General features: G+C 34.2%; 1 protein-coding gene and 1 long non-coding RNA gene across 2 annotated transcripts in view; one reads left to right on the plus strand and one right to left on the minus strand.

Moving 5' to 3' along the window:
- Lemd3 (LEM domain containing 3) overlaps window positions 1–27,543 on the plus strand; it is a 68,680-nt gene that overhangs the window by 8,390 nt on the left and 32,747 nt on the right. The window contains exon 2 of the mRNA XM_087192247.1: window positions 22,159–22,196. Coding sequence (XP_087048373.1) covers window positions 22,159–22,196 — 38 coding nt within the window. The remainder of the gene's footprint in view (window positions 1–22,158; window positions 22,197–27,543) is intronic.
- On the minus strand, window positions 10,611–20,373 carry LOC147823734 (uncharacterized). Its single transcript, XR_015443400.1, has 4 exons — window positions 20,240–20,373; window positions 14,404–14,483; window positions 12,168–12,257; window positions 10,611–10,721 (listed from the first exon to the last, which is right to left on the minus strand). It is a non-coding gene; the product is annotated as an uncharacterized LOC147823734 (long non-coding RNA).

Genomic DNA, 27,543 nt, shown 5'->3' on the forward strand with positions numbered 1-27,543 from the left:
CCTGTGGGCTATTTATTGTACAGGAATAATTGGAGTAAAGATGAGAGATAGATGCTGTGAATACCAGTACTGTTTACTAGAGCAATAGCCACCTTTTTACTATTTCTTTAATTTTTTTTAATCCAATATCAGGTGTTACAAAGAAGTGCCATATGTGGGTTTTTAAAAATTTTTTTACTGTTTTAAGCAGTTAAACTAGCCTAAACTTCTAGAAGTTGGTACCTAAAATTAAAATGAGCTTAAGAATTTTGAAGAATAGTTGTTCTCATTCTTAAAGAATGAGAAGCTAGTGACACAAAACTGACTACTTTGAAAAAAAATCACTAGATCTCTAGGAATATGTTCTGTGAATACCACAGGTTTTTCCTATGTTACTTTGATGATACAAGAAATTAACATCTACTTTATGAAAATGTCTCTCATTTGAAAATTATCTCTAGAGTAATTTAAAATTAGAAATCATCAGGGCCAGGGATTTAGCTCAGTGGTTTCGCCGCCTGCTGAGCAAGTGCCAGGACCCAAGTTCGATCCCTGGTACCAAAAAAAAAAAGAAATCATCAGAGTGAAAACTTGTGTATCTCCATGCCTATAGATCCTAGTTTAAGAAAACACTGGCATAAAGAACCTGGGTTGGAATACTGGCCCTTCTACTTGCTACCTTTTTTTCCCCCTTTTAACTAAAGACAGGTTGCTTAGCCAGTGTAACCCTAAATACTTACATCTGTAAAATTGGGTTAAATGAGAATTAATGAAATGATAACATGTAAAATAAAGCTCAGTGCATTGCACATAGTAATAATAATAATAACAGATAGCATTACATAGTGTCAACTATGTGCTGGACAGTGAGCTAAACAATTATTTAATCTTCATAAGATAGATATTTACCCCATTTTTTTTTTTTTTTTTTTGGTATGGGGGATCGAACTTGGGCCCTTGCGCTTGTGAGGCAGGCAGTGGAACCACTGAGCTAAATCCCTGGCCCATTTACCTCATTGTAAAGATAAGCATGTTAAGGAACTTGCTCAAGGTCATGCAGAAAATAGACTCCATATTTGAACTCAGTAGCTCTTAACCACTCTGCTGGATTGTCTTTTAATGGATCTAAATATACGAGAACTCTGTATACTGTATATTCTTTACACTTTTTTTCCTATTTTTTTTTTTTTTTTTTGAGACAGGGTCTTGCTATGCAATTCAGGCTGGCCTTGAACTGGCAGTGATCCTCCTGCCTCAGCCTCCCAAGTGCTGGGATTACAGGCGTGTTTAAATATCACACAATTTAAATTAATGTAGGTTTCTTTCATGAAAGTGTTTAGAAGTAATTTCTTTTAAAAAAGGGAGTGACATGAATGAATTTGACAAAAATGAAACATATATCTGAACATTTATGTTGGTTCAAGATGTTCTAGGAGTATTCTTATGACAAAAAAAATTTTTTTAAATGTCATCTCCAAATGTCTGTTCTTTCAGAATCTGATGGCTTAAATGATTAAGATGAAATATTTAGTGAGTACTTTTTGTGTGTGAGCACTTAAATTTTTATGAGGGTGACTACTAGTATCCCTTTCTGAAAACCGAAGCTTAGAGGAAATAAGGTTATAAGTGGCATGTCCAAGGTCTCACATCTGAGTTAGGGCCACCATTTCAACCCAGTGTGTGACTTGAGAGGCTACAGTCTTACCCACCAGGCAGCCATGTTAAAAATGCTTTATCTTATTCTCAGCTGCTAACTTGGGGCAAATAAGTTACTCATAACCTCTGGGCCTTGCTTTTTGTATCAGTCTGTTGAGAACATAGTAAAATTAACTTTACTTCCAGTCATTGATGTTTTTTTGTAAAGAACTAAAGTGATACGTCTATGGAAATGCTTTGGAAATATGTGAAATGATATGAACTCTATAATTTTAATATTATTTAAAAGTTAGTCTCTCGCTATACTAATATAATTTAAGGAATATGTGTTCAGTACTCTACATTCTCTGTCAGTGAAAAGTACTAAGAAGAGCTGGTTAAATTTATAGTCCTTATCAGTATTTTAAAATTTTTCTCTCAAGCTGTTTGAGCAGATAAAAGGGAGTTACCTTTTCTCATTACTTAAGTGCCTTCTTTATTTCTAGAACTGAACAAGAATTTTATTTTATTGGTATATAATGGCCAATGAAACAACTTGAAACTAGATTTTAGCCCTGATAACTATGAGAAGGTTGATTTGCTAAGAAAGTCAGAGATGTAATATGTTGCTTAATCCAAAATATAGCATTGAATTTAAGGCAGTAAAATATTTGTTAAGAATACCTTACAGTAAGCTTCTGTTAACATTATCTGAGGACCAGACAGTTCCTATAGTTGATAGAGAAGAATAGTTTGTCACATGCTGTTCTTTAACTAATTTGTAAAATAGCATGAGTGCTATTATTATCAAAGTGGGAAGATAAGGTGTGTTCCTATGAATAGGTAATTGATTAAACAAGGATAATCAAGAGACTAGGAGGTATAAAATAAATAATTTGATAAATAAAATACTTAAACTGTACAGCTTAAATTAGTAGGAATTTAAAGTGCATAAGGATCTTCATTTTCCTAGATAATTCATATAAAGCACATAATGAAAATTTCACATTTTTCATTTGAAACTGTTTTTTCCCCCCATTAACTTTATTGGTACATTTTAGGTATAAAATACAGTTACATTCATCATTGGAATCTTGTACCATTACATGAGTCTCTTGGTTCTTATTTTTTTCTCCTTCCCTTGCCTTCCCTTCACCTCCTCCACCCTTCCCTATTTGCAAAGACCTTGTTTCCATTTTTTTCCTCTTCTCATATTTTTTCCTTTCCCTTTTTTCCCTTCCCCTACCCCTCCCAATTCCCCTGCCCTTTTAGATCTTTTCTTCCTGTTACACAATATCAGTTATACATTTTTTAAATTACAATATCAAGATCTAGGAGACATTACCACAGATTTTACAGAATTTAAAAGGATATAGAAAGCATATTACAAAAATCTTTTTTTGAAATAAATTTGACAACTTCTAAGAAGTACCTTGGAAGACAATTAATTAAACTAACTCTGGAGGAAATATAAAATTTGAATAGCACCTATGAAAGAAAGTATATTCCTAGCTTGAAAGCCTACCTATATGACAACATCAGGCTCATAAACATTTTAACTGATAAATTATATCAAACAATTAAAGCAGAAAAAAGAAGGAACACTTCTCCCCTCATTTTAGAAACTCAGCATTGTGTTAATCCTAAAACTGGATAATGATAATAGAAGAAAAAAGTATGAACATAGATAGAAATTTGTTTAACAAAACAAACTATTAGAATTCAGATCTGGCAGTATGTAGAAAGTGGTTTTGTTATAGGGATGGCAGTGTTGGTTCACCAATGGAAGATCCACCCCCAAAAGTCATCATTTAAATAGAGGAAAGGAAAAAGCCATATGATCCTGTCACTAGTTGGAGAAAAAGTATTGGAGTAAATTCTACAGCTGTTCATGGTAAAAGCTATCAGGAGACTAGAAGTAGAACAGAACCTTCTCAACAGATTAAAGACATATACTCCATACTTCCAGCGAGAACGCCTTATATGAATGGAGAAGATACAATGCTTTCTCCTTAAGGTAGGGAACAAGGGCAGATATGCTTACTCTTCATCTGTCCATTAAACTTTGAAACCTAGTCCCCACCAAAATAGTCTGGCAATAAAATGACACAGCTAGGATAGGATTGGCATAGCAGAAACAAAATCTTTATATGTAGATGAAATGATCATCTACAGAGAAAATACTAAGAAATCTCGAGGAGCCCCTAGAACTTGAACTTGAATTTAGCAGGATTAGAAAACACAAGGTATATATAAAAATTCAGGTCTGTGTATACTTGCTATAAATGAAGAATTGGATATTGAAATTTAAAAGTTATGTAGGAGTACAAAGGACCTAGAAAAGTTAAAAACAAAAACAAAAACAGTGTTGGAAGATGTTTAATACCTAATTTTAAGACTTCTTCTAAAACTACAGTAATCAAGGCAGTGTTGGTGTAAGGAAAGACATATAGATCATTGGAATAAAACAGAGAATCTAGAAATAGAACCACACATATATGGTCCACTGAGCTTTGAAAGATTATTTAACATTAGCATTTTATAGAATATAAACTCAGTTCAAGAGCTGAGGAAGAGATAGTGTTTTCAGGAAATGGCACTAGAACACCTGGTATCCATATATAAAAAATTAACCTCAACCCTTTATTTCATACATGAAAATAACTTGAAGGTATCTATGAACCTAAATAAGAAAGCCTAAAAGTATAAAACTTTAAGAAGAAATTATAAGGGAAAATATTTATGAATTCAGGGTAGGCAAGAACTACCTAGGATACAAAAAACATGATGTATAAAAGAAAAAAATTGATGAATGAGATTCCATCAAAATTTTTTCAAATGACATCATTAAAATGAAAAGTAGTCCTTAAACAGACCATATTTACAATGCATATAACCTATGAGCAGAATATATAAAGAATGCTTAGAGCTCATTAATAGACAACCCAATTAAAATGTAGACATAAGAAGAGGATAAATAGCCAGTACAGCACAAGGAATGGTGTGCAACTCTAGAATCAGGAAAATACTAATCAGCACAATAATAAGATTGAATTATACACTCATTAGGGAGATGAAGTTAAAAGTTTTAAAAGCCTTGTCATGACTTTTTCTTTTTGTTGGATTCTCCCCCTTGCGTTTAATTTGTCATGCCCAATGGATTCATTCTGCTGGGTTTCCTGGGGTTGTAATCCTCATTGTCTTTTCCTAGGGCATTGTCTAAAATTTTTTGGAGTGTTGGTTTGGTATTCATGAAGTTCCTGAGGTGCTCTTTATCATGAAAGTATCTTATTTCTCCATCAATTTTGAAAGGTAGTTTTGCAGGGTACATCAATCTGGGTTGGAGGCTGTTTTCCTTTAGGGCTTGAACTACATCACTCCAAGCTCTTCTTGCCTTGAGGCTTTGCATTGAGAAGTCTGCTGTGATTCTGATGGGCTTTCCTTTGTATGTGATTTGTTTCTTTTCTCTCACTGCTTGTAGAATTTTGTTCTTCTGTTGGATTTCTGGAATCCCAACTATTCTATGCCTATGTGTAGATTTTTTTGATTAAGGCTAGCTGGAGTCCTGTATGCCTCACTTATCTGTATGTCAAGTTCTTTTCCCCTCCTTGGGAAGTTTTCTGCCATCGCTCATTTGAAACTTTCTTAATAATTTGATTTGTTTAGACCAGAGCTGTTGAATAGAAATCTAATAGAAGTCACATATGGAATTTTAATATTTGTAGTAGCTGCATTAAGACAAAATAAAACTGGTGAATTCAATGTGATTAATATATTTAACCCAGTATAGCTAGAATATAATTTTGTATATAGCAATATAAAAGTTGTTGATGAAATATTTTGTGTTTCTTTTTTTGTGCCAGATGTTCAAAATCGAGTTTGTATTTTATTTTTTTTTAATTTTTTTTATGTTTTGGTACCGGGGATCGAACTTGGGACCTTACACTTGGGAGGCAGGCACCAGAACCACTGAGCTAAATCCCCTGGCCCCAATTTTTTTTTTTTTGTACTGGGGATCAAACTCAGGACTTTGCGCTTGCAAGGCACACCTGGCACCACTGAGCTAAATTCCCGGCCAAGTGTGTATTTTATATTCACAAGTGCATCTCCATTCAGACTAGTCACATTTCAAGTGCTCAGTCGCCGCGTGTAATTAGTGGCTTCCCTAGTGGACAGAGCAGATCTAGACTGCCCTGAGTTATGGAGTTCCATTGTTGGTTTAATGAGATCTAATGAGTACTAGTTTTTGAATGGTTACAATGTGCCAAGGATTATGTTTTCTATAACTTTCCAATCTGTCTAATAACACTATGATAATAGGTTTTGTTATTTTACAGATAGAAATAATGTGATATAGAGTTATTAATTTGTTTAACAGGTATTCTGTAGCAGAGTGGGATTTACAACTAAATCTGGTCCTAAAACCCTTGTCCTGTTCACTATATTGCATTATTTTAAAATATGGCCATTTAGGGATATGGCAGGTAGGTGAGTGAGATTTAGTTCTGCCACTGCTCAGCTGTTTTTTATTCACTCTGGTGACTTATGACTTTATTATTCCTTATTTTAAGTCATCAGTTGCTTCTTAAAGTCCTCACATTCCTTATTGGAAATTCTTTTGTTTTAAATTTTTTAATTTTTTAATTTTTTTGGTACCGGGGATTGAACTCAGGTCTTTGTGCTTGCGCCGCAGGCAGCGAAACCACTGAGCTAAATCCCCGGTGCTCTTTTGTTTGTTTTATCATTTCAAGTTGTAAACTGCTTTCTGCAGCTCTTCAAATTAGACCTAAAAGGGAGAGATTGCATTTTGAGTCTGGCATATAACTATGGTGAGATAAGGGAAAAGATAGCTCCCATTGGGAAAAGTGAAAACTAATGACTAATAAAACTTGTTAGGATAAAGACATTTTTTTAAGTGTTTCAATACCTCACTTTGAGAAAGACATGTGAGAAGCTTTTATTCTTATCTCAGTTCTTTTATAGAGATATTATATGGTAGATTTATACTTAGCAGCAACTCCTAATTATGAATAATTTCTTTGAATTACATTTGGGTTCCTAGAAATTGTTTGCTCACAAAGACAAACTGTTTAATTCCAAGAGGAAAAATAAGGAGTCCGTAATTTTTGAATAGGTTGCCTTCCAGATCATGTGTAAGAGAGGCATTTGAACTTGGAACTTGTTTCATTACACCATTTTAGTTTCCAGGTTAGCCCATAGAAGCCTATTTAACACTGTCCTATTTTAGCACAAATTGGTTTATGTTTTGGGTGCTCAGAGTAGTAGATTATGTTTTGTAGAAGTTACAGGAAAAAGAAGAAAGTGTACTTTTCCATCTTTTAATCCCTATTCTTCAAATCATGCTGACCTAAATTTCATGTGTCCTACTGTAATCTTGGTCGGACAGCTAAGTGCTCAATACCAAAATTTTCTGTAAAAAGAAATAGGTTCATTTATTGATTGCTTAACAAGTTTTGCCCATTATGTCATTTAATCACATTAAGAGTTTTTTTGAGGAAAGTGTCACTTCATGTCATCGTACAAATGAAGAAATTGAGGGTAACTTAATCACTTTGTCCAAAATTATACAACAGAGAAAAAAGTAATGGAGTTATATTTTTGGGTGAATGTAAGCACTGTGATTTGCAAGTTCCTCCTACTTTCCTCTTTCACATCTACTTTTCTTTCTCACTAGACTAAACTACTCTTCTCTCACTTCATCTGTTTCTATCTAAATGTTCAGGAAACCCATTGATTGAATTAATTCATAATATTTGGAGTTCTGATAGAAGCTGTATGATTTTATGGTGAAATTTGATAATGTGATTCTTTATAGAGAATTGAGTCAGTATGAAATTAAAAGTTTAGTCTTGCCTCTAAATCATATTTATATGTTTAGTTACTGGATTACCTACATTTTCAGCTAGAATTTATGTCAGTTTTCAACTATGGACAGAGAACATTTGGGAAGCTGCATTCATTACAAAGTGTTATTATCTGAAGACCTAATAAATGATTTGCCTCTCATATTGTGCTGTTATTTTTCAACTGTGTATCATTACTGGTATAATTGGAATTCAAAAAAATAATTGTATTAGTAGAATTTTGTTAGTTCCTTAAAATGAACATCAGAAGTACTGCTGTATCTGAAATCTTGGTGTAAACAAAGAGGTCATTTTACTTAAAAATAGCCATTGCTTAAAGCATATTAAAAGGATGTTATATATGTAAGTTATGAGTCTTGGTTATATTTTAGAATTTGTTTTCAGGACATTGATAGTCTTAATGTCTTAGTTACTTTTCTCCTTGCTAAGGCAAAATACCCAATACCCAAAGTTAAAGGAGGAAGGGTTTATTTTTGTGTCAGTCCATAATCAGTTGGCTCCGGGTAGAGTGGCATAGCAGAGAGGCATCACAGAGCAGAAAACAAGCAGCAACAACAATAAGCGACAAGTGGCAATAGCAGCTTCTTTCTGTCCCTTTATATTCTATCTAGGACTAATAGCACTCACACCCAGGACTAGGCCAAAGCAATGAGTGGACTAATTTAGTAATTACACACTCTAGATCCAGCCACTTTGGAAAAGCCCTACCTATGACTGCATGAGGCTTGGGGGGACATCTAGATACAAGCCATAACATTCTACTAGACCAAGTAGTAGAACTTTCCTGGAAGTTCTTAAAAGAATGATCCATGAATCATAACAAAGTAATAAACGGACTCTAAGTAAACAGTAATTTCTTGAAATTACAGTTTTAAATACATGTTTTGAGGGTCAGGGGCAAGAGTCCACAGATTTGATTAAATTCTCAAAAAGATTTCTGACTCTTCCCTCCCAAAGTAGTGAAGTCTCTATGAATTTTCATAACTTGCACCTAACTTTTGGCTGCTCCGTAAATATTTGTTAAACAGAATTTAACAAGTAGAAGTACTGTGTTAGTCAGTTTTCCATTACTAAAACAGATATCTGAGATAAACCAATTTATAAAAGAGAAAACCAACTTATAAAGAGAATTTAACTTGCACCTAACTTTTGGCTGCTCCGTAAATATTTGTTAAACAGAATTTAACAAGTAGAAGTACTGTGTTAGTCAGTTTTCCATTACTAAAACAGATACCTGAGATAAACCAATTTATAAAAGAGAAAACCAACTTATAAAGAGAATTTTAGTTCACAATTTTAGAGGTTTCATTTTATGGTCATCATCTCCATTGCTTTTGAGGCTATGGTGAGGTAGCAAATCATGGTAATGAGAGTGATGAAGCAAAACATTTTTCACCTGGCCAGGATGTGAAAGAGAGAAGAGAAAGGGTTTAGGTCTCAGTATCCTTTCAAGAAGATGACCTCCCCTCATCTCTCTTTTTTTTTCCCCTCAGTACCTGGGATCGAACTCAGGACCTTGTGCTTGCAAGGCAGGCTTGAAGCCAGTGAGCTAAATCCCTGGCCCTCCCCTCATCTGTTCACAGGTTCCACCTCCTCCCAGTAGCGCCAAAGGTTGAGAATCAGGCCTTTATTTTTATTTACATGCATCCTTTTCATTTCTTTCTTTCACCTGATTGGAGGACTGTGTTGAACATGAGTAGTGATAATGGACATCCTTGTCTTGTTTTTTATTTTAGAGGGAAAGCTTTTATTTTTTCCCCATTTAATATGTTGTTGGCAGCAGGTTGGTCATAAATGGCTTCTATCATACTGAGATACCGACCTATACTTGTTTTCTTCAGGTTTTGTTTTTTTTTAATCATGAATGGATGTTGGATTTTGTCCAAGGCTTTTTCTGCAACTATTGAGATGATCATCTGATTTTTATTCTTGCTTTTGTTTATGTGATGAATTACATTTATTAATTTTTGTGTGTGGAACCATTCTTGCATCCCTGAGTTGAAGCCTGCTTGGTCATGATGTATGATCTTTTTGATGGCTTGTGGCATTCTGTTTACTAGTACGGTATCTTGTTAAAGAGTTTTGCATCTATGTCCATTACAGAAATCGGCCTGTGGTTCTCTTTTTTGGTTGGATTCTTGTCTGGTTTGGGGATCAAGATAATGTTTTAGCTTCTGAAAATGATTTTGGAAATACTCCTTCCCTCTCAATTTCGTTAAAAAGTTTTAGGAGTATTGATGTTAGATCATCCCAGAAGTTCTTACAGAATTTGACTGTGAATCCTTCAAGTCATGAGCTTTTCAAGATTAAGTCTTCTTGGTTCAGTTTTGGCAATTCCATATATATCTAGGAATATCTCCATTTCTTCTGAATTCTCTAGTTTTTTGGCATGTGTGTTTGTGAGGTAGTGGCTAATAATTTTCTGGATCTCGGTAGTATCCATTATGATTTCATCTTTTTTATTTCTAACTGCATTTGTATCTTTTCTTTCCTTTTTTGGTAAAATTGGCCAAGTGTTTGTCTATTCTTTCTAAGAATCAGCTCATTGATTAATTGATTCTTTGTATTTTTTGTTGTTGTTGTTTGTTTGTTTTTGAGACAAGGTCTCCCTATGTAGTTCAGGCCGGCCTTGAGCTTACTATGTAACCCAGGCCAGCCTTGAACTCACAGTAATCCTCCTGCCTCAGCCTCCTGAGTGCTGGGATTACAGGCATGTGCCACCATGCCTGCCTGTATTGTGTGTGTGTCTCTCTTTTTTAATCTCCATTTCATTAATTTCTGCTTCAATTTTTATAATTTCCTTCCTAGAATAAGCTCTGGGTTTGGATATTAGGTTTTAGAAGTCAGAGCACAAAGCAGCAATCAAATATGATCAGAAATGCCATTGAAAAAAATCCTGTAGATTTGAAGGCTGCTATATGGTCTGTTAAAAAGGTCAGTTGTTCTTTTTCTTTTGTGTAAAATTAGATTTTAATATCTAATTAGACATTAAGGACTATTATACATCTTTGAACATTAAAATCACAGTATATGAAATATACTGTAGAAGCTATATGGAAACAGAATAGCTGAAGAAGTAGCATAGTGTTAAAAAACAAAACAACTTTTGACATTAAAGTGAACAGTTTATTTGAGCAAAGAACAGTGCACACCGAACCAGAAGAGATTCAGAGTGTTCCACAGCTCCACCCCACAGGATCATGAGCATTGAGCTTTTATAGACTGAAAATAGAAGTAAGACAAAACATATTTAGTTAGTGTGGAAAGATTGGATAGTTGGGACTTTCTCTTTGGTTAAATTTAAGTTTCATTTTACTATTTACATTGAATTGGATTTTGGTTTACTTAAGTTGGAGTTTTGCTTACAGAGACAACCTCAAGCCAGTAATCTCCTTACTTGCTTTAACAGTATTGTATCTGTCATTTCAAGGTACATCTAGGCCAGTGGTGGTGAAACTATTGCACATGTGCTGCAGTGGGTATGCAGAGCCCTCCCTGTTCCAAGAGCCAGGTTGCCCCAGCATTGCCCCAGCATTGCCCCAGCAGCTGAGCGTCAGATAACAGTGCACAAAAGCAAGCTGAATGCAAACTTTTACCTTTAAATAAATACTATTTGTATCATTGGAAGCTCTGTTATGGTGTTTTTCTTTTAAGACAAAAGATGTTAACATGAGGTTTTTTTTTAAACTAAAACCTCAGAATTCAGGTTTAATTGCAGTGTTGGCACTTTACTAAATAAGGGGTTTTCGGTTGCAGTTTTGGCATTTGGTCTCTAAAAGGTTTGCCACCACTGATCTAAGCTGTTGATTGTAATAGCCACACAGAGTGGTTGCAAGGAGTTGCTTGTCTCACTTTTAGCATTCATCCACACATACTTCTAACTCTACTACAAGTAGAAGTTGTGGAAGTTGGAGGTAGATCTTACATGAGGCTCTGATGTGATTCTATACATTGTGTCCATTGTATTCATGTGGAAGCATGATTTTTACTCCCAGGTTAGCATATGTTAAAACCCCCAACAACAAAAAGTCATAGTTAACCTAGTTTACCATATGTTCTAACTGCTTCAATTCTTTTATCCAGTGGTTTTTCTTTTGACCAAATGACATACTTAAATGTCTCTTTCTTAAGTGACTTTTCATGTGTATCTACTTTGTTCCAGAGCTAAAATCAAGGTAGATATAACTTAAATTTTAAGGAAATTTCTCATAAAGTCAGTGATGAGAATTTTTTACCTTCAAATGTAATGTGTTTATTTTGGCCATATTTCAGCCTTTGTGCTTTGTCTGTACCAGTGATGGCAAACCTTTTAGAGCTTTCAACAATAACAACCTGCTGTGGCATATGTGCCATAGGTTCACCACCCGTGGTTTATACAGATCATGCCTTTTTCCTTTTTATCAGAACTGTTCTGCTTACCCCTAGTTGATTAATAGATCAAAACTACCATTTCCTTTTCTATATCCATTCACCTCTTTATTCCTCTGCAGATTTTCTTTCTCTGGTTTTCTTATTTGCATAGTCTTTATACAAAACAAAACTAAATTGGTGATAATCATTTAAAATGTTGAACATATGTGTTGTACTTTAGAATGGTACTGTCTTAATCTGTTTTGTGTTGCTATAACAGAATACTTGAGATTAATTTATAAAGAAATTTTTTCTTACCATCCTGAAAAAGTCCAGGTTTGAGGGGCCTGCCTCTGGAGGGCCTTCTTGCTACATCATTCCATGGCTGAAGGCAGAAGAGCAAGAGAGCTCACACAAGAGAGAACAAAAGAAGGTCAACTTACTTTTATAACAAATCCGCTTTTGCAATAATTAATCCATTCTCAAGGTAACAACATTACTTCAATCATAAAGGCAGAACTCTTGTAATCTAATTAAAGGTCCCACCTCTCAACAGTGTTATATTGGGAATTAAGTTTCTAAAACATGAACTTTGGGGGCATATTCAAACCATAGCATTTAGAAACGTATTGTATTTAATTTTATGGAAAATTCATCCTGCTTTATTGCATTACACTACAGATAGACTGTGCAGTGCATCCTAGGTCACCTTTTGGTCTCCAGATTGTCATTTAACAGTATTCTTTTAGGACAGATCTTGATATAGTACAGTTGTACTTCTAGTCTTGTGATGCAAACCTTAAGGAAGCATTGTAGTCAGTCTCTAGAGTATAACAGTTAATATTTAAAATTTCTTGAAACAGTGAACTATCATCCTTTTTAATAAATTACAGTATTTCATTAGCATAAATTCTTCTCAGTGCCAAGTTAGCTATTGCACAGATGCTTGATATTATTTATAGGTTTGTATCTAACCCTTGTGGCTTGTGTTCCTTTTATTTTTCTATTCACTTGTCACCATTCAGTAGCATAATTTTTTAATTGGCATATGTACAGAAACAGTTTTCAAGAAGAGACCTATTGAAAGTACTGAAATGAAGATAACTCAGACTTTTAGATCTTGAGCACAATAGTAAAATAAAGCTCCATAATTTAAGTAGACATATTGCTGTGCTTTTATTTGAATGTTTTTCTTAAACCACCTTTCTTCTCAACATTGAAAACTTGTAGATTTTGTCCCACAGTTCTTAGATTCTGGTCTTTTTCCAATCTTTTTTCCCCCTTTTCAGTTTCAGAGGTTTCCTGAAGATTTCCTAAGCTCAGATATTCTTTTCTTATCTTTGTTCAGTGTGCTAATAAACCCATCAAATGTATTATTATTTTTTTTGGTACTGGGGATCAAACTTGGGACCTTGTGCTTGCGAGGCAGGCGCCGGAACCACTGAGCTAAATCCATTGCCCAAATGTATTCATTTTTTTGTAGTGTTTTTGATCACTAGCATTTCTGTTTACTTCTTCCTTAGAATTTCCATCTCTTTGGTTATACTGCCCATCTGTTCTTGCACATTGTCTACCAAATATTAATCATAGTTCCAGTTCTTTGTCTGATAATTCTACTATCCCATATCTGAATCAGGTTTTGATGTTTGCTGTCTCTTCAAATGTTTTTTGTCTTTTAGTGTGTCTTGTAATTTTTTTCTTGATAGCCGGAAATGATGAACTTGAGGTAAAAGGAATTGCTGTATGTGAGCCTAGCAGTGTCATAGTAAATTGTGTTAAGGGATAGGAGAGGATTTTGTAGTTCATGATTATGACTCAATGTTTGGAAAGCCTCTATATCTGGATTTTGAACTTCACACCCTCTCCCACCAAAGCAAACAAGATAGAGTGGGCTGGAATTAGGTATTTCCCTTCTTCCAACACTGATAAAATTCTAGCTGATTAGGCTCTGGTTAAATAGTTTCTTGATTATAGACTTTAAGAACAGAATTCATTGTAATTTAAAAAATTGCCCCATTCTCCCCCATCCGCATAGAACTACATGGGGATTTTTCTGTAACATTTAATGTAAGAACCTAGTAATACCTCAAAAGTATGGGGCCTCACTGTAACTTCATCTTACTAGAGCATTTACCTGCCAGAGATGTTCACAGTAACATTAGCAGTTTGTCAATTGCAGTTCAGGCCACCCTGCACTGGCATATTTGTATGTTTCTGTTAAGGTAAGTAATGATTCTCTGTACTTGCCTGTTCATCTCCAATTTTGTGGGTATCAGTTTGCCATGTGACCTCACATGGATCTAAGAAGAGTTGTTAATTTTTCAGTTTGTTCAACTTCTTTACTTGTTGTTGGAGACAGAGTTAGCAACTTCAAAACTTGTTATATGACAGACTGAAAACCAGATCTCTGATAGGAGTCTATAACCACCAACAAACATTTGTGTTTTGGTGTGTGTGTAATATTTTTATGTATTTATATTTTCATCTGCTAACATTTTATTATGAAAAATTTCAAAGAGAAATTGAAAGAGTTGTGCTGTCAGTACATACATACCCATTATTTAGATTCCACTGTTGATGTTTTCTTTATTATGGATCTTATCTTCACTCTTTTTATCCATCAGTCTATCTTTTCTTAAAAACAGGTTAGGTTTTAAAGCAGGTTTAAGACATTAGGACATTTTATCCTTATATGCTCATACATGTTATTAACTAGAATAATAGTTGAGAGATACCTAAGCCTTTAATGAATGATGTGTGATTGAAAAATAGTGAATATTTACATTTTTAATGAAAATTATTCCAGTAAAAGACACATTGCCATTGATCCTCCAGAGAACATCCCCTCTCACTTATCCCATCATTATTGTCAGTTTCTGAAGCAGTTCTGGAAATCCTCTTTTGTGTGTTCAGTTGCACTCTCATGGCTGCCTTTGTGTCCTGAATCAATTAAAAATACCGTATTTACCTTTCACAGTCATTTTGACTTTGGGAAGAGTCAAAAGTCATGTAATGCCATATCCAGTGAGTAAGATGGATGAGGACACACCCTAATGTTTTTATGAGCCTGCTTTTTCATTGGCTGGCACTCTGCAGCAGCATTCACTGTGGTTTTGACCACACTTTGTAAAGACACTCACAAAAGACAACTTCTAGAACTGCTTCAGAAAGTGGCAACCACAGTGGGATAGGTGTACTCAAAAGTGGAGGAGAGGATTTTGAGAGGATTAATGGCAATGTGTCTTTTACTGTATTTTTTAAAAATTTAAGCACATTGTATATTTTGATCACTCCTTGTATTAGGTGAGTGTTGACAAGGCATACAGCTGTGTAACTAAAAATCCTTAGAGATATAGAATGTTACTTTCACCTCTGAAACTTTCCTGATCCCTGTTCTGCTTTTGTTTTGTTTTGTCTTTACCATATATTAGTTTGGGTGGTATTAATCACTTTATATCTCATACTTAACTCACTTATCTCCACCTCCACTATTTCCAAAGCGGCATGTTTCAGAGCATGGTGTGTAGGAAATACTTCTTAAGCATTTGTTGAACAGGCTGTGGTCAGAAATCTTTCCTACTTTTTTGTTAAAGAGATCCCAAACTCGGAATATAATCATGATGTGAAATTAGTGTTTGAGTAGAGATAAATAATTTCATACATAATCAGATATCAATTTTCCCTGTGGGAAATTTTCAGTTTTGTAGTAAACAAATACAAGTCTTTAAATGGGTATGAGGTTGAAAAAAGGCCATGTTCTTTATCCTCTTTAGAGATAAAGAATACATAAGAATTTTATAAATTTGAGTCTGAGTTTTAAATTTTCATTTCCTTGAAAATATTTTCATTTTTCTTTAAAATTCTTATTATTTGATATCCACAAAAGTAAAGCCCTTTTAATTTTGTAAAACTGGTGTGGATTTTGTTATTTTTAAAAGATCAGCTTATTTGGCAGTAGCATGAAATTACTGCCTCCCTTAACACAGAGGGAGGTAAAAATTAGAAGTCTTGTAGGATATGAGAAATGGAGAACCTTTTGAGTTTTTAACTCTTCTTGCCTTCTCATTCACTCATTATCCCTATTAGATGTTTTACTTCCATTATCTAGATAGATAGACAGACAGACTTGTAATTGAACGAATTTTCTTGAGTAGAACAAGGGTGGTACAAGAGCTTATCCTAGGCAAGTTTCACAGTAAACTATAGATAATTTTTTTGTCTGATTTATTAAGTATACATTAAGTAAACTGGTAGAGTTTCATCTATTTAAGAAATCCATGAAACAAGTTGAGATCTCTCAGAGAACAAATGAGCAGAATACTGTGTGGCAAAAGAATGTCCTGCATTTTTCATCCTGCCCATTTTTAGATCAGTCTGGTTGATGTTGAAATGCAAAATTGCTTGCCACACAGGTGCAGTGTTCTGCAGCTGTTGGAAACATTCCCTCTCATCCCATCACTGCTGTCCCTACCTTCTTCATCTATAATTATACTGTATTCAACTGTTAGTGCTAGAGTTAGTATTTAAGACTTTGAATGTCTGTTAAGAGAACACACAAGCCAGAGAGATAACTGGTCATTCAGGCAGCTGAATTTAACTGCCTTGATGACTTGAATTTTCCTAAGATTAAAACCTAGTGTTAAGGTCCTAGGGTTTTAGAATTGTAAGAGGCTGCCTATGGAAGCCCGTGTCTGAAAATTGTTGCCTTCCATATTGAACTTCTGTGGACAGAGCTCACATTTATTCAGTTTTTAATCTCTTGAAACTAGCATAATGACTGGCACACAGGCTCTTGATATGTGTTTGTGAATATCTTATGTTACAAGATGAAGCTAAATGAAAATGTTTAGATATAGTATGGTCCTAAATCAGAAAAAAATTTTTTTGAAGCTGATTCTATATGGTAAGTTTGAAAGCTGTCCTGTTAGCTATTATAGCAGAGAGGAATGATTAATTTTGCCCGTGGTAGTCATGGGACACTTTATTTTGGTATGTGTTTCCTAGACTGCAGTTAGAGAACTTATTTTGAAGACAAGTTTTTCCTTATCTAAGAGTATATTTTTGAATAGCAATGTTTTCCTTTCCTTACCCACATTTTTCATTTATCATAAAGAGATTAAAATGATTCAAAATCTGAAAGTTCTAGAGAAAAAATGCTTTCCTTAAAGCTAATAGAGCAAATATTTTTTCTGTCACTGTGATTTCTATAATGAGGAGAATGTACTCTTTGTAGTCAGACATAGATAGACGAATCTCTTCTTTTGAATCCCAGCTTAATAAACTATATTTACCTCAAGGAAGCAACCTAATCTTATCATGTTTCACTATCTGTCCACAAAATTGGTATAATACCTGTTCTAAAATAGTGATGTTGCGCCCGGGATTTAGCTCAGTGGTTTCGCCGCCTGCTGGGCAAGCGCAAGGACCAGAGTTCGATCCCTGGTACGAAAAAAAAAAGAAAAAAAAAAACAAAACTTAAAATAGTGGTGTTGTAAGAATGAAATGATGTGGTTCTTGAGTGCAAGGTAGCATTATCACTTTGGCACATACTAAGAGCTCAATAAATGCAATTTTTTTTTTATTCAAAGGAGAGAGTTGTACAGTGATTAGGAATATAGCACCTTGCTGACATGGTGCAGTTGTTACTGTAGGAAATTCAGTGTGCCTTCAAGCTTTTATTTGTAAAGCGTGTACTTAGTACCGAATATCTGCAAGGCACTGAGATAGGAAGAGATTTTTTTTTTTTAGTCTTGTTAGGGGAGGAAACAAACAGCACATAGTTAAATAGTTAATTATAAATTATTAGTAAATAATAAATTATTGTATACCAAACCAATAATTTAAGCTATTAAAGATACTAAAGAGTAAGTACATAGGGGTTTTGAGAAGAGGAAGGTTGTGAAAAGCTACATTAGTTAGACATCTTTCGTGGTGTAGCATGTCTGCTGCCTGGACCCTTAGTAAAGAAGGAGGGAGAAGAAAACATTAAAGTATGAAGAAGACCTGAAAGATTAAAAGCCTAGTGTCCTTGAGCCAGGCATGGTGGCACACACCTGTAATCCCAGCAGCCAGGAGGCTGAGGCAGGAGGATTGCTGAGAGTTCAAGGCCAGCCTGGGCTGCATAGTGAGTTCAGGGCCAGACTGAACTATAAAGGGAGACTGCCTCAGAAAACAAAACAAAACAAAAAAAAAAATGAACGAACAGAAAGCCTAGTGACTACCCAGGGAAATATTTTTGTGTACTTTAACTTAGTTCCAAATATACGGAATAAAACAACAGACTAAAGCTGGGTCTGTTGATCCAGACAAAGCTAGAGGAAAGGATCCTGTTTTCCTAGGTTTATGAGTAGCAGATCATTTATTCTGTAAATTCTTACGACTCTTAAGTTTAAAACCAGAGAGTGAGCCACACCTCATTACATGTGCCTTTCCTTTAAAGCCTGAGCCAGATAACATGTGCTCCCAGTTCTTGGAGATTTCTCCCTTAGATTAAAATAGAAGTGTTCAAGGTCCTACAAAATCTGTACCTGCTGACTCCCTTAACTAATCTTACCAGTTTGACTTCATTTCTTGTGACTTCTCCTACACTCTGTCCAGTTATAGTAGCCTCCTTCCATTTCTAGGAGTAGTATGTTAGAAATACTACCACCTTACAGCCTTTATACTTGTCTGTTCTTTCTATCTATAAACTTTGAATTTCACATATGCATGTGGTTTGTTCCCTGTGCCCCCTCAGGTTTTTATAAATACTTAATATGACTTTCTCTGACCGTCTTATTTAAAATTGCTTCTCTTACTCACATATCAAACACTAAACCTGCTATTTTCCTTCCAGAGCACTTACTGTGTATTTCTAAAATTAATTTGTTCATTTTCTCTTTAGATCCCTGTAGCATATAAGTTCCATGAGAGCAGAAAGGTGGTTTTTTTTTGTACCAGGGATTGAGCTTGCACCTCACACTTGCTGGGCAGGCGCTGTGCTGCTGAGCTGTATCTCTGGCCCCTGAGAGGTTTTTGTTTTTGTTTCATATGATGCCTAATTTCCATCGGCTAGCACAAAGTAGTTAATAAATATTTGTTAAAGAAATTGACTTTCTTCTGAGCTGTAAAAGAACTTGATCACTACAGACTTTTCTTTCATTTACTGCTGCTGAATAACCTAAATGCAGTCTTTTTGAGGGATTATCAGATTATTTGGTTAATATAAATACATACTTTGAAGTATATCAAACTATAGATGTATTCACAATTTTTTTTTTTTTTGGTACTGGGGATCAAACTCGGGTCCTCGCGCTTGCGAGGCAGGCGGCGGAACCACTGAGCTAAATCCCTGGCCCGTGTTCACAATTTATTTGTTTCTTTTAGGAATGCATAATGGTTGATAGATTTGATTTCAGCTTAAGAGAATGGAAGAAAGTATACACTTGATGAAGGAATCAATAAAACTGATGTTTTTGAAATTGGTGAGAGAGGTTTGCAGAAGGACAATCAACATGTGTCTTATGAGTATCACAAGATAAGAATTAGTTCCTTGAGGCAATATGTGATGGGAAACCAGTGGAAATTTTTGAAGGATCTAATAAAACATTTTAGGAATTTGATTTTTAGTCATTAGGATTGTTTAAAGGGAAAAGAAGTCAAAATACCAAAGGTATATACAAAGAAAAGCTTGATACATTTGAGGTTTGAAATAATTTGAACAAAAAAATTGAAGAAGAAATGACCAAACTAGGAGAAATTGAGAAAAAGCAATAATAGGAAGTTGGAAACAAAGACAATAAAATGGCTTCAAGATTGTACCTTTAAGGGATAGAAAAGTAAATTTTGAAGTACTATCTTGGCATCATCGTTTTAGGGTAAGCAATAAGAACTATAATTGACTCTCACGTCCCCCTACAAAAAGAGACAAAAAATGCCTGAAGTGTTGCTGTGGACTACTTTTGAAATAAGATTTTTTGCCTAGTTGAGACAGCTAGGGTGTTATATATTAGGGGTAGCAGTATACATATGTTCTTTCCAATAAAGATTAGGTAATTTGTATGAGATATATTGGGGAGTTTCTAGAAATATGGAAATGATTTGAGGGAAAACAAAGTTACATGTGTAAAAAAATACTTCTTTTAGAAGTTTAAGGGCTGTTGCTGCTTTTGGATGGAGTTTTTTGAAGCTTAACCCCAAGGCTGAATTTTATTTCTGCTATTGTTAATTTAATAGGTGACAATTGTCACTGTAATTGGGAAAAATTTTTTCTACCAAAAAGCCCATAGCAGAAAGTATATTCTTGGCTTTTTGGATATTTTGTGCTCTCAAATAGCCTACTAGGTACTAGACAAAATCTAGATACAAAGCGTAAAGTAGTTGTTTTTCAACAAAATTACTGTTCTCCTTACCTTTTTGTGTTTTCTTATTCCTCTACCTTCCCAGTTGCTCAGAACACACTTTTCTCCAGCTTCCTGTAGAATTTAACACTTTTGCTTTAGTGTTAACACAAAATAAAGTAGAGTAGATTTAGCCTAGGTAGCAGAACCAGCACTTTTAAGCACCTTGGCTCCAGTCGTACAAACATGAATAAAATAACACATGGTCCCTGTTATGAGAAATTCACAATAGAGCTGTCTAGTGGTAGAGCATCCAAAATTTATAGTTATGCTTTAACAGAGATACACGAAGAACTGGTTTTCTATTTTATAGTCCTGGCAAAAAAATAATTTTGTGCCACGGATTTAGTTCAGTGATTCTGCCACCTGCCTCGCAAGCGCAAGGTCCCAAGTTCAATCCCTGGTACCAAAACCAAAAATTTTTTTTGTAAAATATAAAAAATAATACTGCCACAGCTTTTCTTTATTGACTTTAAAGCTTGTTCTTTAGAACTGTATGTTATTTTTAAGAATTGGTTTTCTTAGAAACAAATAAAATAAAAAACTAGTGTTTTTTGTATTGTTTGGCCTGTTTATTACAAATAGAGTGACATGGCATTTTGGTTTATATATTGAGCAAAACACAGCTTTACTTCAAATTGTTCAGATTTTACATTAAAATTAGTGTTATTAAAAATTATCTTTTCAGTCCATGTGTTCTGAATTTTAACATTTAATTGTTAAGCTATATTATTCCCTCTTTTGAGAACTTTTGATTTTCTATCTTTCGAAAAATTTTTTCCCTAGCACTACAAAACTCCCTAGAGTTTTCTCATTGTACAATGTCTAAAAAAAACCCATTACCAGAATCTCTTTTGATGATAACAGGATACATTTTTCTTTCCTTGCCTTTGTATTGTACCTTGTTAAACTGATCTCTCATATGAACTTTCTTAGAATCAGGCAGTTCCTCGTTCCTATGGGACTTCCTGTTTTCTCAGATAAAAATAGAAAAGCATCTCAGAAAGGAAACCTGGTCAGTGTGAACTACTTTGTAAGACCAGTTTTAGTTGTGACCTGGATTATACAAATACATAATGTGTATAAAATATATAAATGTTTTAAGTACCTTGGAGCTTTGAGTATTTTTGCATATAATATTAAAAGAGATGATAGAGGGAAAGATCTGAATAATCATGAGAAGTGTTATACTGTTCAGTCTTAAATTTGTTTCTCTTGAGAGAGTGGGGGTAGAAAGATTGTATAGGAAATATTAAAATTTTCCCTATTATATAAGTCAGTGTTTTATTGGAAATTCAGAGTTATCTAATATGAGACTTAATTCTTAGCTACTTTGATCTTTTTTTCTTGCTGCTTTTCCAGATATTAGCAAAGATTAGTAAAGTGTTTTTAATCATCAGAAACCAGACTTCTAAATGAATTATTCAGGTTTAAAGCATCTTGTAGTCAAGCAGTTAACTGCTTTTAGTTTGTGTTTCAAAACAAAACAAGGCAGAAACATGATACTGTCATTAACTGTAGTAGTAAGAATAATGGATTACTTCATTTAATTTTAACAACTATATAAGGTAGGTATCATTGTTAGGTCTCTTTATAGAAGAAATTATAACGTAAAGTGGCTAAGTAGATGTTACTTTTAAGGAAATGATGCTAAATAAGTAGTGGATCTGGGACTTGAATTTAGTGCCTGACACCAGAACATTTGATAGAATAGTACTGAAGAAAACCACAAATCATAAGTGAGAATTGGTCAGTATATTGTATGAAAAGTTGCTTCCTCAATTTTTATTATCATTAGTTTGTTTACATTTTGTTTGCATATTTACATTTAGTTTTAGCAAACTACATTCTGACTTTACAGAGGACTAGTTTAGGAGTATTTAAATTCTTAAGTGACACTAATAGTTTTCTTTTTTTCTTTCCCTTGATAGTAAAAGACCCATTTGATGCAACATTTGGAAAAATACAAGTAAGTAAAAGATCATAATATTGATATTTTATGTCATGTTTTATATGATAAAAGTATTCAAATAATTATCAACAAAAAATAATTGAATGGTTCTTTTAGTCTGAAATAATACATTTCCTTATTCTGACTATTTCTCAACTGTAATGTATAATTATGTCTGACATAGATTTTCCCTGAAAAGCTGAACTCTTAATCTCTAATGTAAAGCCAACTGTCAAGTAAAATTTAAGTGGCATCTGCTGCCTGCTGTGCAAGCGCAAGGATCCGAGTTTGATCCCCAGTACAAAAAAAAAAAAACAACAAAATTTAAGTGGCATATCATTCATGGGTCTGGGTCTTACACTTAGAAGTATGGGTTTTGTCCTAAGTTGTTGGATGCATTAGCAGGTTTTGTCTTATTTCTCTACTAGGGTATTTTGTGCATTAGCACACCTATTCAACCATCAGGAAGGCAAAGGATTTAGAAAAGACACATATTGGGGCTACTATTTAAGATTCCCTTCCTTTTCAAAGGTTGCTGTATTAATTTACTTTAACCTTAGTTTTACTTACATGCAAGTATTTTTCACTTAAAACCATCATTTGAAGGTTAAAATAATCATGTGTATATATATATATATATATATATATATATATATATATAGTAGTTCATGATTAGTAATTTTATATTATAGGAACTAACAGTTACATAGGTCTGTGTAGAAAGCATTATTTCTTGTACTGAAGGATGTATAATAAAGTGTCATCAGATCCAGAGTATTACTTTAAGAATGGTACTATGAAATAATTACATTCAGTAATATTCTATAGTGCTGATATTTGTCTAAAGTTGACTTTGTTGGTTGCAGTATTGAGTCTAAAAAAGCTATAGCATTGTAGATGCTCCTAGGGCAGAGAAGCTGAGCTGGTCCCAGCACCCGGAAGGAAGCTCCCCTGCCACCATCCCACGCTCCTAGGGCAGAGAAGGTGAGCCACACGGGTGCCAGAAGGACCCCCCTCCCCGTGGAAATGAGAAGACATGTAAACAAGCCTCAAAAACAGACTTCCGGATCACCTACAGCAACCCCAAAGGGAAATGAGATGGAACAATCAGATACTCAACCACCTGGACTCTGAACTGGCAACAAAAGAGGATCTGGGAAAAATGAAATCAGAAATAATTTCTCAGATAACAGCAAAGATTGAGCTCATGGTGCAAGGCATGATTAATAAATCTAGAGAGGACACAGATAAAAAAAATAGAGAATCTGGGAACATGATGGAATCCCAACATAGGAAACAAATGGAATCCATAAAACAGATGCAAACAGATTTCCAGGAGATTAAAAACTCCATCGAAAGTCTGCCCAGCAGAATGAACTAATGTGAGGATAGAATTTCACATATAGAAGATAAGATTGCAATTATTGAGGAGGAAAAGAAAAATTGCTTTAAAATTGTAAGGGACCATGAGAAATGAATCCAGCAGCTGCTAGATGATGCAAAGAAGAATAACAAGATTGATTGGAGTCAATGAAGAAAGAGGAGAGAGTGCAGATGACAGAAAAAAACTGTTCACAGAAGTGATGGCAGAAAACTTCCCAAGGAGGGGAAAAGAACTTGACATACAGATAAGTGAGGCACATAGGACTCCAGCTAGCCTTTCTCAAAAACAATCTACACATAGGCATAGAATAGTTAGGATTCCAGAAATCCAACAGAAGAACAAAACTCTACAAGCAGTGAGAGAAAAGAAACAAATCACATACAAAGGAAAGCCCATCAGAATCACAGCAGACTTCTCAATGCAGAGCCTCAAGGCAAGAAGAGCTTGGAGTGATGTAGTTCAAGCCCTAAAGGAAAACAGCCTCCAACCCAGATTGATGTACCCTGCAAAACTACCTTTCAAAATTGATGGAGAAATAAGATACTTTCATGATAAAGAGCACCTCAGGAACTGCATGAATACCAAACTGGCACTCCAAAAGATTTTAGACAATACCCTAGGAAAAGACAATGAGGATCACAACCCCAGGAAACCCAGCAGAATGAATCCATTGGGTGTGACAAATTAAATGCAAAGGGGGAGAATCCAACAAAAAGAAAAAGTCATGACAAGGCTTTTAAAACTTTTAACTTCATCTCCCTAATGAGTGCATCATTCAATCTTGTTATTGTACTGATGAGTATTTTTCTGATTCTAGAGTTGCACACATTTCCTTGTGCTGTACTGGCTATTTATCATCTTATGTCTACTTTTTAGTTGGGTTGTCTATTAATGAGCTGTAAGAGTTCTTTATATATTCTGGTCATAGGTTATATGCATTGTAAATAGGGTCTGTTTAAGAACTACTTTTCATTTTAATGATGTCATTTAAAGTTCTAAATATTGATAGAATCTCATTTATCAATTTTTTTCTTTTATACATCATGTTTTTTGTATCCTAGGTAGTTCTTGCCTACCCTAAGTTCATAAACATTTTCCCTTATGATTTCTTCTTCAAGTTTTACACTTTTAGGCTTTCATATTAGGTTCATAGATCCCTTCAAGTTATTTTCATGTATGGAAATAAAGGGTTGAGGTTAATTTTTTATATATGGATACCAGGTGTTCTAGTGCCATTTCCTGAAAACACTGTCTCTTCCTCGGCTCTTGAATTGAGTTTATATTCTATAAAATGCTAATGTTAAATAATCTTTCAAAACTCAGTGGACCATATATGTGTGGTTCTATTTCTAGATTCTCTGTTTTATTCCAATGATCTATATGTCTTTCCTCACACCAACACTGCCTTGATTACTGTAGCTTTTGAAGAACTCTTAAAATTAGGTACGAAATGTCTTCCAACACTGTTTTTTGTCTTTTTTTTTTTTTAACTTTCCTAGGTCCTTTGTACTACTACACAACTTTTAAATTTCAATATCCAATTCTTCATTTATAGCACATATACACAGACCTGAATTTTTATATATACCTTGTGTTTTCTAATCCTGCTAATAAATTCAATTGCAAGTTCTAGGGGCTCCTAGAGATTTCTTAGTATTTTCTCTGTAGATGATCATTTCATCTACATATAAAGATATTTCTTCTACCTTGCCAATCCTATCCTAGTTGTGTCATTTTATTGCCAGACTAGTTTGGTTGGGCCTAGGTTTCAAAGTTTAATGGACAGATAAAGAGTAAGCATATCTGCCCTTGTTCCCCACCTTAAGGAGAAATCATTGTATCTTCTCCATTCATATAAGGTGTTCTCACTGGAAGTATGGAGTACATGTCTTTAATCTGTTGAGAAGTTTCTGTTCTACTTCTAGTCTCGTGATAGCTTTTACCATGAACAGCTGTAGAATTTAGTCCAATACTTTTTCTCCAACTAGTGACAGGATCATATGGCTTTTTCCTTTCCTCTTTTATAACGATCCTCTTTTAAAACGATGACTTTTGGTGGTGGATCTTCCAATGCTGAACCAACACTGCCATCCCTATAACAAAAACCACTTTCTACATCCTGCCAGATCTGACTTCTGATAGTTTATTTTGTTCAACAAATTTCTATTTTTGTTCATACTTTTTTCTTCTATTTTCTCTATCCAGTTTTAGGATTAGCACAATGTTGATTTCCTAAAATGAGGGGAGAAGTGTTCCTTCTTTTTTCTGCTTTAATTGTTTGATATAATTTGTCAGTTAAAATGCATATGAGCCTGCTGTTGTCATATAGGTAGGTTTTCAAGCTAGGAATATACTTTCTTTAATAGGTGCTATTCAAATTTTATATTTCCTCCAGAGTTAGTTTCATTAATTGTCTTCCAAGGTACTTCTTAGAAGTTGTCAAATTTATTTCAAAAAAGATTTTTGTAATATGCTTTCTATATCTTTTTAAATTCTGTAAAATCTGTGGTAATGTCTCCTAGATCTTGATATTGTAATTTAAAAGAATGTATAATTGACATTGCATAATAGGAAGAAAAGGTCTAAAAGGGCAGGGGAAGTGGGAGGGGTAGGGGAAAGGAAAAAAGGGAAAAAAAATATGAGAAAAGGAAAAAAATGAAAACAAAGTCTTTGCAAATAGGGTAGGTTGGAGGGGGTGAAGGGAGGGCAGGGGAATGGGGAAAAAAATAAGAACCAAGAGACTCATGTAATGGTACAAGATCCCAATGATGAATGTAACTGTATTTTATACCTAAAATGTACCAATAAACTTAATGGAAAAAAAAAAGCTATAGCATTAAATTCAAATTTAGTATGCTCTACTCTGAAAATATTAGACTGTCTTCTTTGTAATTTTGCTCATGGGAGAGGCTAAAGTTCTGCATCCCGGAATAGTCATAATAATTACAATGAAGGTAGTGACAATTCATTTAGATTAAATGCTTTATCTGTGCCAGGCATCGTGCTAGATGTTTAAATCCATTATCATTTCATTAAAAGAAAACCCTTGATATAAAAAGTTAAAGATGTCCTGGAAGTGAAAATTGCTTGGGGAGAGAAGAGGGAAATATTTAAAGGTGACAAGATAGGAGAAAATTTGGTAGGGTCACCCTATGGTTGTTTCACTCCAGGAATAAAATGTTTTCTCTTGGAATAATATGTATAAACAATAATCCGGGCCTTACTAAAAGAGACATTTAGCAGGTAGCTAGTTTAAATTATGAAATTATTTTTGTTTAATGAAAGGTTACTTGAAAGCCTACTTGTCGTATGTATTATTTATAGGTCTTTGGTTTGCAGGGCAATTAGAGAAGCCAGTGGTTAAGATGTATTTCAAGCTCAAACATTAGGAGACAGTCTGATAGACAGAATGGAGAACTGTGTAGTAAAACTATAAGCCAATAGGAAAGTAACTTTAAAAATTGATTTGTATACTTTTCAGATTTACTGCTAGCAGTGTATCTGGTACAAAAGATAATTCAACCAAAGCCTTTTTATTTGTTTCTCAAAATATATGTGTATAGATAATAATGTACATTGTAAAAACCTTTAGATTGTAATCTAGTTGGTCATTTGGGTGGCACTTGAGACCCTTGTATTTAGATAGTCAATATGAATAAGTTTTCAACAGAAATAAAGGTTTTTGAAGAAATTATAGTTGAGCTTTTTAAATTCTTTGTATGAGAATGTAGCACTATATGTGTAATCCAGTATGAGATTCAATTCTGTCTGCTTATATTTTATTTCTTCTTCTTGTCTAGTCTAGCGTTAATATCTGTGAATCAAAAGATAGTTTATTCCCAGGTCTCTTCATTAAAAAGATAATCACAGAGGACATATACCAAATGTTCAAATTTTGCTTTGTTTTAGAAAAGGGAATAAGACATGATCAAGATACAAAACAAAAAGGAAATTAGTCTCTTTTCCAGTTAAGAAGCATAC

This window comes from Heterocephalus glaber, unplaced genomic scaffold (genome assembly GCF_053883595.1).
Source record: "Heterocephalus glaber isolate CG9 unplaced genomic scaffold, H.glaber_assembly_v1.0 deba00001569, whole genome shotgun sequence".
NCBI classification, from domain to species: domain Eukaryota; kingdom Metazoa; phylum Chordata; class Mammalia; order Rodentia; family Bathyergidae; genus Heterocephalus; species Heterocephalus glaber.